Source organism: Chiloscyllium punctatum, chromosome 28 (assembly GCF_047496795.1).
Source record: "Chiloscyllium punctatum isolate Juve2018m chromosome 28, sChiPun1.3, whole genome shotgun sequence".
NCBI lineage: Eukaryota > Metazoa > Chordata > Chondrichthyes > Orectolobiformes > Hemiscylliidae > Chiloscyllium > Chiloscyllium punctatum.
This window is the reverse complement of record NC_092766.1, coordinates 13,109,060-13,129,250: the sequence shown is the minus strand read 5'-3', so window position 1 is coordinate 13,129,250 and position 20,191 is coordinate 13,109,060. Positions and strand designations below refer to the sequence as shown.

At 48.0% G+C, this 20,191-nt stretch overlaps 2 protein-coding genes and 1 long non-coding RNA gene across 5 annotated transcripts in view; 2 read left to right on the top strand and 1 right to left on the bottom strand.

Annotated features, from left to right (window-relative positions):
- mettl25b (methyltransferase like 25B) overlaps positions 1 to 20,191 on the top strand; it is a 378,445-nt gene that overhangs the window by 217,492 nt on the left and 140,762 nt on the right. The window lies entirely within an intron of this gene.
- The window catches only part of hapln2 (hyaluronan and proteoglycan link protein 2), a 50,599-nt gene that overhangs the window by 17,632 nt on the left and 12,776 nt on the right, over positions 1 to 20,191 (top strand). The window contains exon 2 of one of the 2 annotated variants that reach the window (XM_072548934.1): positions 18,961 to 19,161. In XM_072548934.1, coding sequence (XP_072405035.1) covers positions 19,035 to 19,161 — 127 coding nt within the window. In that variant the 5' untranslated portion in view covers positions 18,961 to 19,034. Of the gene's footprint in view, positions 1 to 18,960; positions 19,162 to 20,191 lie in introns of those variants that run through there. The other variant, XM_072548935.1, reaches the window with a different exon arrangement.
- LOC140454010 (uncharacterized) lies at positions 7,003 to 19,011 on the bottom strand. The gene is made up of 2 exons (XR_011952535.1): positions 18,868 to 19,011; positions 7,003 to 7,754 (listed from the first exon to the last, which is right to left on the bottom strand). It is a non-coding gene; the product is annotated as an uncharacterized lncRNA (long non-coding RNA).

Below are 20,191 nucleotides of genomic sequence, written 5' to 3'. Positions count from 1 at the left end.
GACAGTGCCCGCTCCCTCAGTACTGACCTTCCGACAGTGCCCACTCCCTCAGCACTGACCCTCCGACAGTGCCCGCTCCCTCAGTACTGACCTTCCGACAGTGCCCACTCCCTCAGCACTGACCCTCTGACAGTGCCCGCTCCCTCAGTACTGACCCTCCGACAGTGCCCACTCCCTCAGTACTGACCCTCCGACAGTGCCCGCTCCCTCAGTACTGACCCTCCGACAGTGCCCACTCCCTCAGCACTGACCCTCCGACAGTGTCCACTCTCTCAGTACTGACCCTCCGACAGTGCCCGCTCCCTCAGCACTGACCCTCCGACAGTGCCCACTCCCTCAGTACTGACCCTCCGACAGTTCCCACTTCCTCAGTGCTGACCCTCCGACAGTGCCTGCTCCCTCAGCACTGACCCTCCGACAGTGCCCACTCCCTCAGCAATGACCCTCTGACAGTGCCCGCTTCCTCAGTACTGACCCTCCCACAGTGCCCACTCCCTCAGCACTGACCCTCTGACAGTGCGGCACTCCCTCAGCACTCACCCTGTGACAGTGCCCACTCCCTCAACACTGAACCTCCAACACTGCCCACTCCCTCACCACTGATCCTCTGACAGTGCGGCACTCCCTCAGCACTGAACCTCTGTCAGTGCCCACCCCCTCAGCTCTGACCCTCCGACAGTGCCCGCTCCCTCAACACTGACCCTCTGACAGTGTGGCATTCTCTCAACGCTGACCCTCTGTCAGTGCCTACGCCCTCAGCACTGACCCTCTGACAATGCCCACTCCCTCAACACTGAACCTCCAACACTGCCCATTCTCTCAACACTGACCCTCTGACAATGTGGCACTCCCTCAGCGTTGACCTCTGTCAGTGCCTACTCCCTCAGCACCGATCCTCTGTCAGTGCGACATTCCCTCAGCACTGACCCTCCAACAGTGCCTGTTCCCTCAGCGCTGCCCCTCCGACAGTGCCCACTCCCTCAGCACTGATGCACTGACCCTCCAACAGTGCCCGTTCTCTCAGCGCTGCCCCTCCGACAGTGCCCACTCCCTCAGCACTGATCCTCTGTCAGTGCGGCATTCCGTCAGCACTGAGCCTCCAACAAATGCGGCCCTCCCTAAACAAGGACCCTCCAATGGTGCAGTACTCCCTCAGTGCTGATTCTCTAATATTGCCTGCTCCCTCAGAATCAGCATGGTAAGTGCTGGCCTGACTACTGAGCTTGAGTCACTGGAGTAGGCGATTCGATCGGCTGGTCTTCTAACTTTGAGCAATGAGTGTGCTACCATTTAGCTATAACTGAAGTGGGCTGCACTCTCTAACGTGCCCGAGCCTGTCAACTCTAGTTCTCTTGGTCTGTCTGAATGTTGAGACGGCTGGCTTGAGATCAGAAAGATTTATGAAATATATCTTGGGGAGAGCTGGATTGGCAAGCTGCTTGGCAGACACACACAGAGCTATGAAACAACTTGAACGACAGCTGATGAGCAACAAGCTCTGGAATTATGTAACATTTGCAAATGTTTAAACCACATTTTGTTTGACTCGGTCAAACCCACAGTAGCCGAATTCACAGGAGCATTGCAGATCACAATGTCAGAAGGAGGTTTTCAGGAAGGTCTTCCACTGGCTGACTCACCTGTCCAGTTTCGCTGCAGCCCACTGACTACTCCTGACAGGAGTCACGTCCCTCAGCCTCACTCACCTCCACACCAGAGCTCTGCGGCACTGTCAGAGGCTCAGGGCTAACGCAGCGGGCACTTGTCAGAAGGTCAGAGCTGACGGAGCGGGCGCTGTCGGGGGGGGGGGGGGGTCAGAGCCAAGAGGGCACCATACTGTCAGAGGGTCAGCGCTGACAGTACAGAGAAAGAGAACCTGCATTTCTGTAGTACCTCGCCCGGTGTCAGGACATCGTATCTCGTTTTGCAGACCACAAAGGTTGGAGGATTTGAGCTATAGGGAAAGGTTGAATAGGCTGGGGCTGTTTTCCCTGGAGCATCAGAGGCTGAGGGGTGAGGTGGCTCAGTGGTTAGCACTGCTGCCCCAGGGATCCAGGTTCAATTCCCACCTTGGGAGACTGTGTGGAGTTTACATGTTCTCCCCGTGTCTGCGTGAGTTTTCTTCAGGTGCTTCGGTTTCCTCCCACAGTCCAAAGATGTGCAGGCCAGTGAATTGGCCATGTGAAATTGTTCATCGTGATAGGTTCAGAGGTAAATATAGGCTAGGGGAATGGGCCTGGGTGGGTTAGTCTTTAGAGGGTTGGTGTGGACTGGATGGGCCGAAGGGCCTGTTTCCATACTGTAGGGAATCTATTCTAATCTAAAATTATGAGGGGCATGGATAGGATAAATGGACAGTGTCTCTTCCCTGGGATGGGGGAGTCCAGAAATATAGGCCATAGGTTTAGGGTGAGAGGGGAAAGATATAAAAGACCTAAGGGGCAGCTTTTTCACACAGAGGGTGGTACGTGTATGGAATGAGCTGTCAGAGGATGTGGTGGAGGCTGGTACAATGACAACATTTAAAAGGCATCTGGATGGGTATATGAATAGGAAGGGTTTGGAGGGATAGGGGCTGGGTGCTGACAGGTGGGACTAGATTGGGTTGGGATATCAGGCCAGCATGGACGGGTTGGACTGAAAGATCCGTTTTCGTGCTGTATGAGTCTATGACAATAGGATATAGGTGCAGAATTAGGCCGTTTGGCCCACTGAGTCCGGTCCACATTCAATCATGGTTGACATGTTTCTCAATCCCAACCTCCTGCCTTCTCCCCGTAATACTTGATCCCGTCATGAATCAAGAACCTATCTGTTTTAATTGCACTCAATGGCTTGCTCTCCACAGCCCTCTGTGGCGATGAGTTTCACACAGATTCACTGCCCTCTGGCTGAAGAAATTCCTCCACATCTCAATTCTGAAGAGTTGTCCCTTCACTCTGAGGCTGTGCCCTCAGGTCTGAGTCTTTCCTCCAAGTGGAAACAGTTTCTCCACACTCACTCTATCCAAAGCCTCTCAGTATCTTTTAAATTTCAATTTGCTCATCCCTCATCCTTCAAAACTCCAGACCCAGAGTTCTCAACCATTCCTCAAAGGACAAGCCCTTCATTCCCAGGATCATTCTCGTAAACCTTCTGGACCCCACTAAAGGCAGCACAAGCTCCCTTAGATATGGAGCCCAAAACTGCTCACAATATTCCAAACTGGTTTGACCAGAAGCTTATACAGCTACAGCAGTGTATCTCTGCTCCTGTCATTGAATCAGAGAGATGTCCGGCATGGAAACAGACCCTTTGGTCCAAACCGTCCATGCCAACCAGATATCCCAACCCAATCTAGTCCCACCTGCCAGCACTTGGCCCATATCCCTCCAAAACCTTCCTATTCAAATACCCATCCAGATGCCTCTTAAATGTTGCAATTGTACCAGCCTCCACCACATCCTCTGGCAGCTCATTCCATACACGTACCACCCTCTGTGTGAAAAAGTTGCCCCTTAGGTCTCTTTTATATCTTTTCCCTCTTACCCTAAACCTATGCTCTTTAGTTATGGACTCCCCAACCCCAGGGAAAAGACTTTGCCTATTTATCCTATCCATGCCCCTCATAATTTTGTAAACCTCTATAAGGTTACCCCTCAGCCTTCGATGCTCCAGGGAAAACAGCCCCAGCCTGTCCAACCTCTCCCTATAGCTCAAACCCTCCAACCCTGGCAACATCCTTGCAAATCTTTTCCGAACCCTTTCAAGTTTCACAACATCCTTCCTTTAGCAGGGAGACCAGAATTGCACGCAATATTCCAACAGTAGCCTAACCAATGTCCTGTACAGCCGCAACACGACCTCTCAATTCTAGAAACAGACTTGCGTGTTCCTGGCCCATAACCCTCCAAACCTTTCCTATTCATGTACTTATCCAAACGTCTTTTAAACACCGTAACTGCATCTGTATCCACCGCTTCCTCTGGAAGTTCATTCCAGTCTGTGTAAAATAAAATTGCCCCTCATGTCTTTTTAAAATCTTTCTCCTCCCGCCTTAAAAACATGCCCCCCTAGTCTTGAAATCGCCCACCCTAGGGAAAAGGTATCTACCATTCACCTTATCTGTACCTCATCTTCTTAATCACCCTGCCTATGTGACAAAGAATTATGTACCTGAACCCCTCATGTTCTCTGTTCGACAACACTATCCAAAGCCCTTTTATAATTGTACAGATCTTATAAACCTCCAGAAGGTCACCCTGACACTCCAGTGAAAAATGTCCCAGCCTTTCCATATGTCTCAAACCTTCCTGGTAATCTCTTCTGAACCCTGCAGAGCTTAATAATAGCCTTCTTATAACAGGGTGACTCGGTTTGGATACAGTACTCCAGAAGAGGCCTCACCAACGTCCTGTACCACCTCAACATAACGTTCCAGTTCTGATACTCAAAGGTCTGAGCGATGAAAGCAAGTGTGCTAAACATCTTCTTAATCACCCTGCCTACGTGATGCAAACTTCAAAGAATTATGTACCTGACCTCATGTTCTTTGTTCGACAACACTATCCAAAGCCCTTTTATAATTGTATAAGTCCTGCCCGTGTTTGCTTTGCCAAAGTGCAATTCCTCACATTTGTCCAAATTAAACTCCATCTGCCACCCCTCAGTATTGCACAGTTTTCTTAACCTTAAGAGAACCCTGAACTATGTCACCCAAGTCCCTTTTGTGCTTCAGATTTCAGAAGCCTTTCCTGTTTCGAAAACAGTCTATGCTTCTGTTCTTCTTACCAAAGTGCATAATCTCACACTTTCCCACACTGCATTCTATCTGCCACATCTTAGCCCACTCGCCTAGCATGCTCAAGTCCTTCTGAAGCCTCCCTGTTTCCTCAACACTTAGGGGCCCCTTGACCTGTGTTCGTGTCATCTACAAACTTAGCCAGCAATGCCCTCAGCTCCTTCATCCAGACCTCTGATGTATAACGTGAGTAATTTGCAGACAATTTCACGTCTAGACCTTGCTGTTTTTGGCAATTGTTCACAAATTGACCAGTGTTTGCAAAGTAAAATATTATTTCACAGTCATCAACAACAACTACTCACACATATAAAGTGCCTTTAATGCAGTAAGATTTGTCCCCCACTAGAGATGGAGAGATGAGAATCTCAATGAGAAACTCAGTCAAAGATATTGGATTGAAGAAGTCTCTTAAAAGAGATGGGGTGGGTGAGGGAGAGGTTTAGGGAGGAAATTCCAGAGATTAGGGTCCCCAGGCAGGTGGAGGCATGACCAGCAATGGCAAGGCGATGGAAATCAGAGGATACTGGCAAGACCAGGACTGGAGGAGCGCAAAGATCTCAGAGAGTCATAGGAGGTAGATCTCTGTCGATGGGGAGGGCGTGTAAGGGCTGGAGGACGTGACAGAGGTAGGGAGGGGGTGTAGGGGCTGGAGGGGGTGACAGGGATAGGGAGGGGGAGTAGGGGCTGGAGGGGGTGACAAGGGATAGGGAGGGGGTATAGGGGCTGGAGGGCGCGACAGAGATAGTGACGGGGTGTAGGGGCTGGAGGGAGTGACAGAGATAGGGATGGGGTGGAGGGGGTGCCAGGGATAGGGAGGGGGTGTAGGGGCTGGAGGAGTTGACAGGAATGGGGCGGTGTAGGGGCTGGAGGAGGTTACAGAGATAGGGAGGGGGTGTAGGGGCTGGAGGGGGTGACAGAGATAGGGAGGGGGAGTAGGGGCTGGAGGGGGTGACAAGGGATAGGGAGGGGGTATAGGGGCTGGAGGGCGCGACAGAGATAGTGACGGGGTGTAGGGGCTGGAGGGAGTGACAGAGATAGGGATGGGGTGGAGGGGGTGCCAGGGATAGGGAGGGGGTGTAGGGGCTGGAGGAGGTTACAGAGATAGGGAGGGGGTGTAGGGCCTGGAGGAGGTAACAGAGATAGGGTGGGGGTATAGGGGCCAGAGGTGGTTACAGAGATGGGGAGGGAGCAGTGAGTGGACCAAGGTACAGAAATGCAGAGAAGTCTGACGGCTAGAAGAGGTTACAAAGAAGGAGGGAGGTTTTGTGTCTTTGTGGGGTGGCAGAATATATAGGGGAAAGTAATGGAGAGTGGAAGGTGTTGGGGCTTTTGTGTAGATGTAGGTGTTTTGAATTTTGGGAACTGAGGAACACAAGGACCCCATTCAGCCCATCGAGCCTGCCCCACTATCCAACCCAACGGTGGCTGATCGAATACTTCAATGCCGTTTACCCACCCATCCCCCCCAGGAGTGAGAAATCTACCAATCTCTACCTTAAACACCCTCAAAGACTGAGCTTCCACAGCTCTCTGCGGGACAGAATTCCAAAGATTCACCACCTTCTGACTCAACTGAAGTCTCCTCAGGGGTATCCCCCCCTTATTTTTAAATCGTGGCCCCTGGCTCTAAGACTCTCCAACCATCTGACATGCATCAAACCTGTCAGTCCAGTTTTAAGTATCTGAGATTACCTCTCATTCTTAAAACTGCAGGGAGTCAGGCTCCGTTCGCCCGCGCTCTCTCCATAGGACGGTCCCAGCATCCTGGGGACAAACCTGGTGAACCTTGCTGCATTCCCTCTATGACAAGAATATCCTTCCTGAGCTAAGGAGACCAGAACTGCGCACACAGTTACTCCGGCTGTGATCGAACCAAGCTCCTAGACAATCAAAACAAGACCTCCCTCCTCCTGTACTCGAACCCTCTCACAATAAAGGCTAACGTTCCAACAGGCTTCCTAATAGTTTGCTGCACCTGAATGTTGGCCTTCAGTGACTTATCGACAAGGACACCTGAGTTTCTTTGTACATTTACACTTTCCAACATCTTACCTGTTAAGAATACTCTACACTTCTACCTCACACTGCATTCCATCTGTCAGATTCTTGACCGTTCAATACGACTGTGCAATCTTCCTGAAGTTGCCTTTCTCTCAGCCCCTATTCCCATACAGTTTTGTATCATCTGCAAGTTTGGAAATATTACATTCGGTCCCACCTCCAAATCAACAATACTTATTTTATTTATTTATTGTCAGGTGTACCTAAATACAGTGAAAAGCTTTGTTTACAAGCAGTACAGGCAGATCAACGACAGCAGTACATGTAAACAATGACATACAGATTGTGGAGTGGGGGAAAAAACTTAAGAGACAGACAGGTTACTTTGAATAGGGTGTATGCTAGGCAAGATGAACATTGGCATGATCAGCACTATTTGACGTGAGAGAGTCCATTCATCAGTCTAAATTTGGCAGGGAAGAAGCTGTTCCTGGACTTGCTGGTACGTGTTCAAACTTGTGTATCTTCTGCCCTGATGGAAGATCTTGTAGGAGAGCTTTACCGGGGTGCGAAGGGGCTTTGATGATGTTGGCAGCTTTTCCGCAGTAGCGAGCCACATAAATGGTGTCCATGGGTGGAAGGTTGGCTTCTGTGATGGTCCGGGCTGTGCCCACAACCCTCTGCAGTTTCTTATGGTCCTGGGTAGAGCAGTTGCCGTACCAGGCCGTTATGCACCTGGTCAGTATGCTTTCAATGGTGCATCTGGAGAGGTTGGCGAGGGTCTTAACGGACATGCCGAATTTCCTGAGCCAGCTGAGGAAGAAGGGGCGCTGTGCCTTCTTGACCATCACATCTACGTGGGAAGTTCAGGACAGGTTGCTGGTTCTCGTCACTCCTGGGAAGTTGTCGCACTCCACCCTCTCAACCTCAGCTCTGTTGATGTAGATGGAGACGTGTCCTCCTTTTTTTCCTGAAGTCAAAGATCAGTTCTTTAGTTTTGCTGATGTTGATTGAGAGGGTGTTCTCAATGCACCCCCATGTCACCAAGCCCTCTATCTCCTTTCTGTATTTATTGTGAACAGCTGGGGACCAAGCACTGAGCCTTGTGGCACCCCATAAGTCAAAGTCAGCCATCATGACAATGACCCAATCATTCCTACTCCGTTTCTGTCAGCCAATCATTAATCTGTGCCAGGACATTACCTCCCATCTCCCAGGTGCTTTAATTTTTGAACTAGTCTCATTTGCCGGGAGCCTTTATCAAAAACCTCTTGAAAATCTAAATTTATTACATCCACTGACTCCCCTCTATCAAATACGGGGTAGACCATTTAGGATAGAGCTGAGGAGAAACTTCTTCACCCAGAGAGTGGTGGCTGTGTGGAATGCTCTGCCCCAGAGGGCAGTGGAGGCCCAGTCTCTGGATTCATTTAAGAAAGAGTTGGATAGAGCTCTTAAGGATAGTGGAATCAAGGGTTATGGAGATAAGGCAGGAACAGGATACTGATTAAGGATGATCAGCCATGATCATATTGAATGGTGGTGCAGGCTCGAAGGGCAGAATGGCCTACTCCTGCACCTATTGTCTATTGTTCTTGGAATCACAGAGTTACAGAAATGTACAGCACAGAAACAGACCTTTCGGTCCAACTCATCCATGCCAACCAGATATCTCAACCCAGTCTAGTCCCACCTGCCAGCACACCACCTATATCTCTCTAAACCCTTTCTATTCACGTACCCATTCAGATGCCTTTTAAATGACGGAAAGTAGTGGACCTACAACTGAATTGGGTCACTCTACTGGTCACAGTCTGAAAAGCAACCCTCCTCCACCACCCTCTGTCGTCTACCTTCAAACCAGTTCTCTATCCAAATGGCTAGTTCTCCCTGAGTTCCATGAGATCTAACCTTGCTAAGCAGTCTCCCATGGGAAGCCTTACTGAAGTCCATATAGATCACATCTACCACTCTGCCCTCATCAATCCTCTTTGTTACTTCTTCAAAAAACTCAATCAAGTTTGTGAGACATGATTTCCCACGCACAAAGCCGTGTTGACTATCCCTAATCAGTCCTGCCTTTCCAAATACATGTACATCTTGTCCCTCAGGATTCCCTCCAACAACTTGTCCACCATCGACGTCAGGCTCACCGGTCTATAGTTCCCTGGTTTGTCCTTACCACCTTTCTTAAACAGTGACACCACGTTTGCCAACCTCCAGTCCTCCGGCACCTCACCTGTGACTATCAATGATACAAATATCTCAGCAAGAGGCCCAGCAATCACTTCTCTAGCTTCCCACAGAGTTCTCGGGTACACCTGATCAGGTCCTGGGGATTTATCTACTTTTATGTGCTTCAAGATATCCAGCACTTCCTCCTCTGTAATATGGACATTTTTCAAGATGTCACCATCTATTCCCCTACATTCTACATCTTCTATGTCCTTTTCTACAGTAAATACTGATGCAAAATACTCGTTTCTAATCTCCCCCATCTCCTGTAGCTTGCTGATCTTTGAGTTACCCTTTTGTCCTTGATGTATTTGTCAAAACTCTTTGGATTCTCCTTAACTCTATTTACTAAAGCTATCTCATGTCCCCTTTTTGCCCTCCTGATTTCCCTCTTAAATATACTCCTATAGCCTTTATATTCTTCTAAGGATTCACTTGATCTATCCTGTCTATACCTGACATATGCTTCCTTCTTTTTCTTAACCAACCCCTCTATTTCTCTAGTCATCCAGCATTCCCTACACTTACCAGCCTTCCCTTTCACCCTAACAGGACTCTCCTTATCTCATGTTTGAAGGCTTCCCATTTTCCAGCTGCCCCTTTACCTGTGAATTTCTGCCCCCAATCAGCTTTTGAAAGCTCTTGCCTAATACCATCAAAATTAGCCTTCCTCCAATTTAGAACTTCAACTTTTAGGTCTGGTCTATCCTTTTCCATCATGATTTTAAAACTAATAGAATTATGGTCGCTGGCTCCAAAGTGCTCCCCCACTGACACTTCTGCGCTGCCTTATTTCCCAAGAGTAGATCAAGTTTTGCACCTTCTCTAGTAGGTACATCCACATACTGAATCAGAAAATTGCCTTGTATACACTTAAGAAATTCCTCTCCATCTAAACCCTTAACACTATGGCAGTCCCAGTCTGTGTCTGGAAAGTTAAAATCCCCTACCATAACTATTCTTACAGATAGCTGAGATCTCCTTACAAATTTGTTTCTCAGTTTCCTACTGACTATTAGGGGGTCTAAAATACAATCCCAATAAGGTGATCATCTCTTTCTTATTTCTCAGTTCCACTCAAATAACTTCCCTGGATGTACTTCCAGGAATATACTCCCTCAGCACAGCTGTAACTCTATCCTTTAACAAAAACATCACTCCCCCTCCTCTCTTGCCTCCCTTTCTATCCTTCCCGTAGCATCCTTAGCAATCAATTTTAACTTTTTTCTGTTTTTTTTAAACCCTTGCTTCTTAAATACAGAAGTCACATGACACCAGGGTATAGTCCAATAGATTTATTTGAAATCACAAACTTTCAAAGCTGCTCCCTCTTCAGGTGATGTCACCTGACAAAGAAGTAGTGATTTGAAAGCTAGTGATGTCAAATAAACTCTATAACCTGGTGGCATGTGACTTCTGACTTTGTTCACTCTAGTCCAACACAGCACCTCCACATCTTTTTAAATAGCACAGGAACATTTTTCACCTTTCAATACTCCAGAAGCAGTTGAGAATCTAGAGAATTTAGGACGATAATCGCCAATCCATTGACAATCTCTATATCAACCACCTACAACACCGTGGGAGGTAGACCATCAGACCTCGAAGAATTGTCAACTTTCACTCCCATTTAATTTCTCCAGTGCAATCTTTTTACAAATGCTACTTTCCTTTGACTCCTCAGTCTCCTTAACATTTTGGATTTCGGTTCATGATTAAATTCAAAGATGAGGAGAGGATTGGAGAGTGCGTCAATGTCCTGGGGAGCCAACCTGCAAACTTGTGGACTCAGAGTAAGAGAGATAGAGAGGCAAAATGATTGGGAATTGAGTGACACAAAGGAGATGAAAACAAATCAGGGTTTTCAGAACAGGAGCTGGCAAGACTCGATGCCTGGCGATGCAGTTGAAAGGGACTCTTTGATGGTTTGCCCAGTTCTGCGTAACATGCACAGCATAATAATCCAGTCAGGCAGTACTGATCTGCCAAGGGCTTTCTCTCTCTGAACAAGTGCCCACAGTATAAGAGGCACATTGAGACAGTATGTGCTTCCACAACAATAACAAGGCCTCTAGGCTCACGTCCCGTAATTCGGGAAATACAGAGGCAGCAGGAAGTGCTCAACTGACTCCAGGCACAATGAAACCCTCCATGCGTTGGTCACCTGCAGATCCAGTCTATCCCTACACTGCCTGGTCATCAGCTAATTTTCCCTCTTGTCAGCTTCAGTACCTTCACCCCCACACATCATCTCGGTTCACTACCCCATCAACCTCACTGTCACCTCTAGTTCCTATACCATTCCCTATAACCTACGCTTGCCCAACTCCACCACCCCCCTCCCCCCACCGCCATGTCACCTCCTATAGCCCCTACAATCCTCCCTAAACAAACACACAAAACAAAAGTGCAGACAGGGAGGAAGAAACAGAGAGAGAGAGAGAGAGAATACTAGAGAGAGGAAGGCAGAATATTGGGTCAAGGGAAAGATTCTTGATAATGTGGATGTGCAGAGGGATCTTAGAGTTCATGTACGAAGATCCCTGAAAGTTGCTACCCAAGTTGATAGCGCTGTTAAGAAGGGATACGGTATGTTAGGGTTTTACTGGTAGAGAGATTGAGTTCCAGAGTTGTAATGTCATGCTGCAGCTATACAAAACGCTCGTGCGGCTGCACTTGGAATATTGTGTACAGTTCTGGTCGCCCCATTACAGGAAGGATGTGGAAGCATTGGAAAAGGTGCAGAGGAGATTTACCAGGATGTTGCCTGGTCTGGAGGGAAGGTCTTGTGGGGAAAGGCTGAGAGACGTGGGGCTGTTCGCATTGGAGAGAAGGCGGCTAAGGGGGGAATTTGATGGAGACATACAAGATGATCAGAGAATTAGATAGGGTAGACCATGAAAGTCTTTTTCCTAGGATGATGATGTCAGCTTGTACAAGGGGGCATAACTACAAATTGAGGGGTGATAGATTTAAGACAGATGTCAGAGGCAGGTTCAGAGGTGGTAAGGGCGAGGAATGCCCTGCCTGCCAATGTAGTTAACACAGGGAGACTTAAGCAATCCTCGGATACGCACAGGGATGATGATGGGATAGTGTAGAGAGAGATGGGCTTAGATTAGTTCACAAGTTGCCGCAACATCGAGGGCCGAAGGGCCTGTTCTGCGCTGTATTGTTCTATGTTCTATATACAGATATTGAATTCACAGCGAGAGAGAGATAGAGAGAGAGAGGGAGAGAGAATGTTGTGAATGAGAAAGAGAGAAAAACATGGGCACATATAGAGAAAGAGAGACAGTGCCAATGAGATGGAGGAGGAAGAGAGAAAGAAATAAACACAGAGGATGACAGCCCTGTGAGAGAAAGACAAGGAGTGAGAGAGAAAAATGCAGAGGGTGAGAAAGAGATAGGAACACAGAGAAAGAAAGACAATGCAGTGAGAGACAAAGAGGGATAGAATGTTGCAAATGACAAAAAAAGATACTTACTGAAACAGAGACAGTGCAGTACTAATGAGACAAAAGAGAGGAAAACTCAGAAAGACAGTCCAGAGAGAGAGACAGAAGTAGAAACGCAGAGAGAGAGAGAGAGAGAGTGAGAGAAGAGAGATAGAAAGACAGTTTGGGGTGGGGGGGTGGGAGAATGTTGTAAGAGAAACACAGGCACAGAGAAGGGGGGGAAAGAGAGAGAGAGAGAGAGAGAGAGAGAAGGGGGGGCAGAGAGAGAGAGAGAGAGACAGATAGACAGAACGAAAGAGAGAGGCCGTGCAATGCCATACAGAAGCAGAGGAGCAGTGAAGAAGGATACAGAGAGAGGGATAGCACAATCAAAGACAGACAGAATGCAGAGAGTGAACAGACCAGGGAGATCATGTCGTAGTTGTACAGAACATTGTTTAAGCCACTTTTGGAATATTATGTGCAATTCCGGTCTCCCTGTTACAGGAAGAATATGTGGAGAGGCTGAATAGGCTGGGGTTGTTTTCCCTGGAGCGTCGGGAGGCTAAGGGGTGACATTATAGAGGTTTATAAAATCATAAGGGGCATGGACAGTGTAAACAGCCAAGATCTTTTCCCTGGGGTGGGTGGGGCCAGAACTAGGTTTAGGGTAAGGGGGAATAATTTTAAAGGGACATAAGGGACAATGATTTCATGCAGAGGGTGGTGTGTGTATGAAGTGGCTGCTACAATTACAACATTTAAAATGCATCTGGATAGCTACATGAATAGGATGGGTTTAGAGGGATATGGGTCAAGTGCTGGCAAACAGGCCTGGATTAGTTCAGGATACCTGGTCAGCATTGACAAAGTGGACCGAAGGGTCTGTTCCCATGCTAACTATCTCTATGACATAAAAGTGGAGTGCTAGAGAGACAGACAGACAGACAGACAGCGAGAGGTAGCACAGAGAGAGTGCGCAAGACAAGAACAGAGAGGTAGCACAGAAACAGTGAGACAAGGAAAGAGAGAGACGCTAAAGTATGAGAGAGAGATAGTACAGAGGGCAAGCGATGTGAAGAAAGATACAGTCAGAGATGACGCAATGTTAAAGAGAGAGAGTAAAGAGAGAAACAGTGAGAGAGCAAAAGAGAGAGAGAGAGAGAGAGGAGAGAGAGAGTCAGGGCTAAGAGTTTTCCTGCAGAAATGCAGTGACCCCTCGGACTGGACATTTTGCAGCCAAGCTGTCCTGTCACTGTGTCCCACAGGGAAATAGTAAGTATGATTGACAGAGGCATCTCTAATTAAAAACAGAAAGCTCGAACCATGGGAACTAGCAGACACTGAGCTGTGTATCCCTACCCTGCTCACCCACTGATTGGCAGGAAGGGAGAAAGAGTGGCAATATGTGAAGGAGTAAAGAAGTGACATTTGAGCTGGGACACTTAGTCACTAGGACAATACATCCTTTAAAAACCTGGACATTAATTGCCCGCCTTCGAGGCATAAGATCGCAAGAACACACACACACAATGAACATCACACAGTCTCTGCACAATGCAGGCTAAACAGGCTGTTTGTTTTTGGCATTCAAGAGCTGAACTGTACTCGTTCCACAACAATAAGGCAGAGCCTGGGGCAGGATTAATGTGTGTCACTGAAGATCTGACAGCCAGACAGTTTTACCATCTCTCAACTCACCCTGTCCATCCTTGCCCTCGAGGCCACACAGCCCCATTCATCACACCTCCAACCCCACGACTGAGGAGGAAAGCATCCCAACCGAGGTAAGGGATGTTGGTGGAGGTGGCAAGTTGAGAGGGTTCAGCAGGGGATGGGCGTTAGTTGGCGCTGCCTGATGTCAAGACAATTACACAGTTTATCCTTTATTCCCCTCCCTGCTTCTCAATCGGAGGTAGGGCCTATCGACCAGGAACTCTCTCAATCTGGGTAAAAAAAAATGAAACAAAAACTAAGTGAGAAACAAAACTGTTAGGTGCACTAGTCAGAGGGAAATGGGTCTGGGTGGGTTACTCTTCGGAGGGTTGGTGTGGACTGGTTGGGCTGAAAGGGCCTGTTTCCACACTGTAGGGAATCTAATCTAATCTAATCTAACCTAAAAAACAGAAGTTGTTGGAAAAGCTCAGCAGGTCTGGCAGCATCTGTGCAGCCACGATGCAGAGGTGCCGGTGCTGGATTGGGATGGACAAAGTTAAAAATCACACAACACCGGGTTATAGTCCAACAGGTTTATTTGGAAGCACTAGCTTTCGGAGCGCTGCTCCTCTGCCAGGTAGCTAGTGGGGCAGGATCATAGGACACAGAATTTATCGCAAAATATCACAGTGTCATACAACTGATGCGATACACTGAACAAACCTAGATTGCTGTTAAGGGTTTCATCTTTTAGAATGGGTTGCAGGTTTCAGTTCATTAATATGTAAATCCCAGAACTTCCTCAGTTCTGAGGAAGGGTAACTGGAGCCAAAACGTTAACTTTGATTTCTCTGCACAGGTGCTGCCAGAGCTGCTGAGCTTTTCCAGCTACTTGTCTTTTAGTGTCTCAGGCTGGAGTCTTGGCATCATCGGGAGGGGAAAAAGAGAGTTTCAGGGCTTGGTGGGGGGGGGGGGGTGAAGCGAGAGAAAAAGTGGTGGGGTGAGTGTGACAGAGGAAGAGAGGGGAACAGTGAGAGGAAGACAGAAGGCCAGGGACAGCGTGAAGGAAAGCGAAGAGCAGAGAGGCGCAGAGACAGTTAAGGGGGGAGACTGAATGCAGACATACAAAATTAAGCAGAACGTTATGATAAAGGGAGAAACCGTTCCCACTGGCAGGAGGGTCAGTCACCATTTGAAGAGAATCAGCAAAGGAACTAATCAGAGGGGAAGGAGGGGAAAAAAAACTAATTGCTAAAAAGCTCAGCAGGTGAGGCAGCATATGGGAAAGGAAATCAGAGCTAATGTTTTGGGCTTTCTCTCCACAGATGCTGCCAGACCTGCCGAGATTTATCATGCAATCTCTCTTTCTGCTTTTTGATTCAGATTGCCAGCACCCGCAGTTCTTTCAAGTTTTTGAGAGGAGTATTTGTTTTTTTGACACAGAGTGTTGTTGTGGTCTGGTGTCTCAAAGGGAGCAGATTCAACAGGAAATTTTGAAAGGGTAGGGTGGGAATTGGGAGGAGGATTCAACAGGGAAAATTTGTAGGGGCTGGGGTGTGGGGATATGGAGGGGAGCACAACTGAGTCTGCAGCTCTCCCAAAGAGCTAGCAAAGGAATGGCAGGCCTAACAGTCTCTGTTTATCTCTCCACCCTTCAGGCACTCTGCCTGTATTCCTGATGAAGGGCTTTTGCCCGAAACGACGATTTTACTGCTCCTCGGGTGCTGCCTGAATTGCTGTGCTTTTCCAGCACCACTCTAATCTAGATTCTGGTTTCCAGCATCTGCAGTCATTGTTTTTACCTAACAGCTTCCTATGATGCTGCAACATTTAAGGGTTTGTAGCAGCATGGGGAGTACACATGAGGACCTACAAAGTGAAACCAGCACTGCACCCAGAGTTGTGGGAGGGTGTAACTACACCATGATGCTTTTATATCAGTATTCTCCATAGAACACTGGGAGGAAAAGGCAGGAGTGTGGGATGGGCTGAGCTGTGCTCACAGGGAGCTGGCATGAAGTTGACCGGCTGAGTGGCCTCCAACTGTGTTGCATAATTCCACTGTGATTCTCAGTATCTTACTTGCTTTGTTTATTTGAAATGACAATGCTACATCTATTGACCTGCCTAACCGTAGTCACATTTCCCCTACTCCCCTCCAACACCTGAATCCCACAGCACGAACATCTGACCCAGGGCAGCTGGAGCTATCCCCCTTCCTGTCCCTGATCCCCAATGCCTCTCCCTCTTGCAGAAGCTGCCTCAATCCGTTTCCTTCACCCACCTAACACTCCAAATGACCCCAGCTAGTCTTGTTTCCAATTCAGGAGCTTTCTTATGATTATCTCCAAAAAAATGGGCTCATTGGAACATGCCATTCAGCCCCTTGGGGCTACACTACAATTTCTGAAGATCGTGCTTTAAAAAAACAGGATATGGGCATTGCATGATGGCCTTATAATGCATTTCCACCCTGATAAGCATTCAATTCCCCTTTGCTTATCACAATTTTTTTTATTTGTTCAACAGCATTTATTGCCTCTCTTTAATTACCCAGAGAATAGTTAAGAGTCAACCACATTGCTGTGGATTTGGAGTCATGTTTAGGTCAGGTAAGGATAGATTTCCTTCCCTAAAGGACATGGTGAACCAGATGGTTCTATCCTGACAATCAGCGATGGTTTCATGGTCTTCATTAATTTCAGATTTTAACTGAATTCAAATTAAACCATCTGCCACGGCAGGATTTTAACCTGGGTCCCCAGAACATTACCTGGGTCTCAGGATTAATAGTCCTGCCAATGATGCAGAGGTGCCAGTATTGGACTGGGGTGGACAAAGTTAAAAATCTCACAACACCAGGTTATAGTCCAACAGGTTTATTTGGAAGTACTAGCTCATTCATCGGATAGCTAGTGGGGCAGGATCATAGGACAAGAAATTTATAGCAAAATATCACGGTGTCATACAGGTCATCATCTCCCCTTATATCCACCTGTACATTACAAAAATATTCAAAGATTCTGCCTTCCTGATGAAGAATTCGAAAGACTTACCAAACATGTAAAGATGATTTTTTTTTTCTGTTTTAAATGGATGACCCCTGATTTGTCAACAGTGAACCTATAATCTCCCACAAGAGGAACCACTCTCTCCAATACTGCCCTGTCTAGGTCCCTCAAGACCTTTCAATCTTCCCCTCATCGTCTAAACTCCAGTGGGTACAAGCCCAGCCTGTGCAAGCTTTCCTCATAAAACAACCGAGTTCCATTCCGGGTGTGAGTTCATTAAACATTCTCCGAACTGTCTCCAATATATGTACATCCTTCCTTAAATAAGGAAACCAGTCCTGTGTACAGAAGGTTGGACGGTTGGCTTGTGATACAACAGCACGAGGTCAATCCCTGCACCGACTGATGTTACCTATCTCCCCTCGCCTGATGTCATACAGACCTACAGCACGGCAACAGGCTCTTTGGCCCAATTTGTCCATCTTGGCCAGTTTTCACAATTAAACTTAGGTCCTTTTTAAATCTCCCCCCCCCCCCCCCCCCCTATGCCTGTTAGTTTTGCACTTCTCCACCTTGGGAACAACACCTCATCTATTTACCGTATCCATGCCCCTCATGATTTTATAAACCTCTATGAGGTCATCCCTCAGCCTCCAACACTCCAGGGAAATTAGCCCCAGCCTATTCAGCCTTTCCCTAGGGCTCAAACCCTCCAATCCAGGCATCATCCTTGTGAATCTTCTCTGAACCCTTCAAGTTTCACATCCCTCCTATAGGAGGGAGAGCAGAATTGCACGCAGTATTCCAAAATTGGTCTAATTAATGTACTCTATAGCCACAATATGACATCCCAACTTCTATACTCAATGCATTGACCAATAAAGGCAAGTACACCAAATGCCACACCTTCACCAACCTGTATTCAACTCCACTTTCAATGAACAATGAATCTGCATTCCAGGTCTCTCCCTGCAGAGGGTGGTGCGTGTCTGGAATGAGCTGCCAGAGGAAGTGGAGGTCGCTGGTACAATTACAATATGGGTATATGAATAGGAGGGTTTGGAGGGATAGGGGCCATATGCTGGCAAATTGGACTAGATTTACTTAAGATATCTGGTCAGCATGGACGAGTTGGACCAAAGGGTCTGTTTCCATGATGTATAGCGCTATGATTCTAGTCCCATTTCCTCCATACTTATCCCATCCATGTATGTTTCTAAATGTTTCTTAAAACTACAAATTGTACTCACTTCCACCCCTACCTCTGGCAGCCCATTCCAGACAGTCACCCATCTTCTGTGTGAAAAAAAGAGTGTGTCTCCCTGGACATTTCTGTGTCCCCCCCCCTCTCACCTTAAACTCTTTAGGTTTCCACTCCCCTGCCAGGGTGAAAAACTGCTGGCTGTCTACCTTATCTACGGCTCTAATGATTTTACAGGCCTCTACCAAGGTCACCCCTCAGTCTCCTAAGCCCCAGGAAAAAGGTCCCAGCCTATCCCAACCTCTCCTTATAACTCAAATCTTCCAGCCCACGTAACATCCTAGTAAATCTTGATGGCACTCTTTCTAGTTTGGTAATATCCTTCCTATAGTAGGGCAACTGCATATGAACCTCACCAACATCTTGTACAAGATGCTCGAACTCATATGCTCTGACTGATATAAGCAAAGTGTGGTGACTCTCAGATTAAATTAACCACTTTGTCTTTTCTCTCTCTCTCTTATGAGACTATGGTGTCTTTACCTTTGACTCCAGATTGGGTCTCTCTCTGAAGCATAAACTGCCAACTTGTGTAATTAACGATAAAAGTTTGATGAGCTCCATTCGTTTCTTCAGACTGAGGCTTGGGAGTTCACTGCTAGCGCGTAGCCGAACGGTTGTTGGCGCTGGATGACGGAGCAGCGGCAAGGATGAGGACAACACAAACACTATTTGTGCTGCACCTCCTGAGCCTGGGTGCCTGTGGTCCGTATTATTACAGGCCGCAGGCAGGACGGAGCGGCGAGGAGTACAGATACCATGTCCGAGGGGATCAAGGTAATCGTCAACATCTCTCCCTCAGTTCCACGACATACAGTGGGCAGCTGGTCAGACTTAGATAGAGCCCATTTCACCATTCAGTTCATACCCAACTGAAGCTGCAGGTGGTTTATCCTGGGGGTGTTTGATGGGGGGACAGTGTAGAGGGAGCTTTCCTCTGTATCTAACCCCGTGCTGTCCCTGTCCCTGGGATGGGGGGGGGACAGTGTAGAGGGTGCTTTACCCTGTATCTAACCCCATGCTGTCCCTGTCCTTGGGATGGGGGGGACAGTGTAGATGGAGCTTTACTCTGTATCTAACCCCGTGCTGTCCCTGTCCCTGGGATGGGGGGGGGACAGTGTAGAGGGAGCTTTACTCTGTATCTAACCCCGTGCTGTCCCTGTGATGGGGGGGACAGTGTAGATGGAGCTTTACTCTGTATCTAACCCCGTGCTGTCCCTGTCCCTGTGATGGGGGGGGACAGTGTAGATGGAGCTTTACTCTGTATCTAACCCCGTGCTGTCCCTGTGATGGGGGGGACAGTGTAGAGGGAGCTTTACTCTGTATCTAACCCCGTGCTGTCCCTGTGATGGGGGGGGACAGTGTAGATGGAGCTTTACTCTGTATCTAACCCCGTGCTGTCCCCTGTCCCTGGGATGGGGGGGACAGTGTAGAGGGAGCTTTACTCTGTATCAAACCCCGTGCTGTCCCTGTCCCTGGGAGTGTTTGATGGGGGTGGAACAGTGTAGAGGGAGCTTTACCCTGTATCTAACCCCGTGCTGTCCCTGTCCCTGGGAGTGTTTGATGGGGGACAGTGTAGAGGGAGCTTTACCCTGTATCTAACCCCGTGCTGTCCCTGTCCCTGGGAGTGTTTGATGGGGGGACAGTGTAGAGGGAGCTTTACTCTGTATCTAACCCCGTGCTGTCCCTGTCCCTGGGAGTGTTTGATGGGGGGACAGTGTAGAGGGAGCTTTACCCTGTATCTAACCCCGTGCTGTCCCTGTCCCTGGGAGTGTTTGATGGGGTAGGGCTGAGTGGCCGTGTTTTG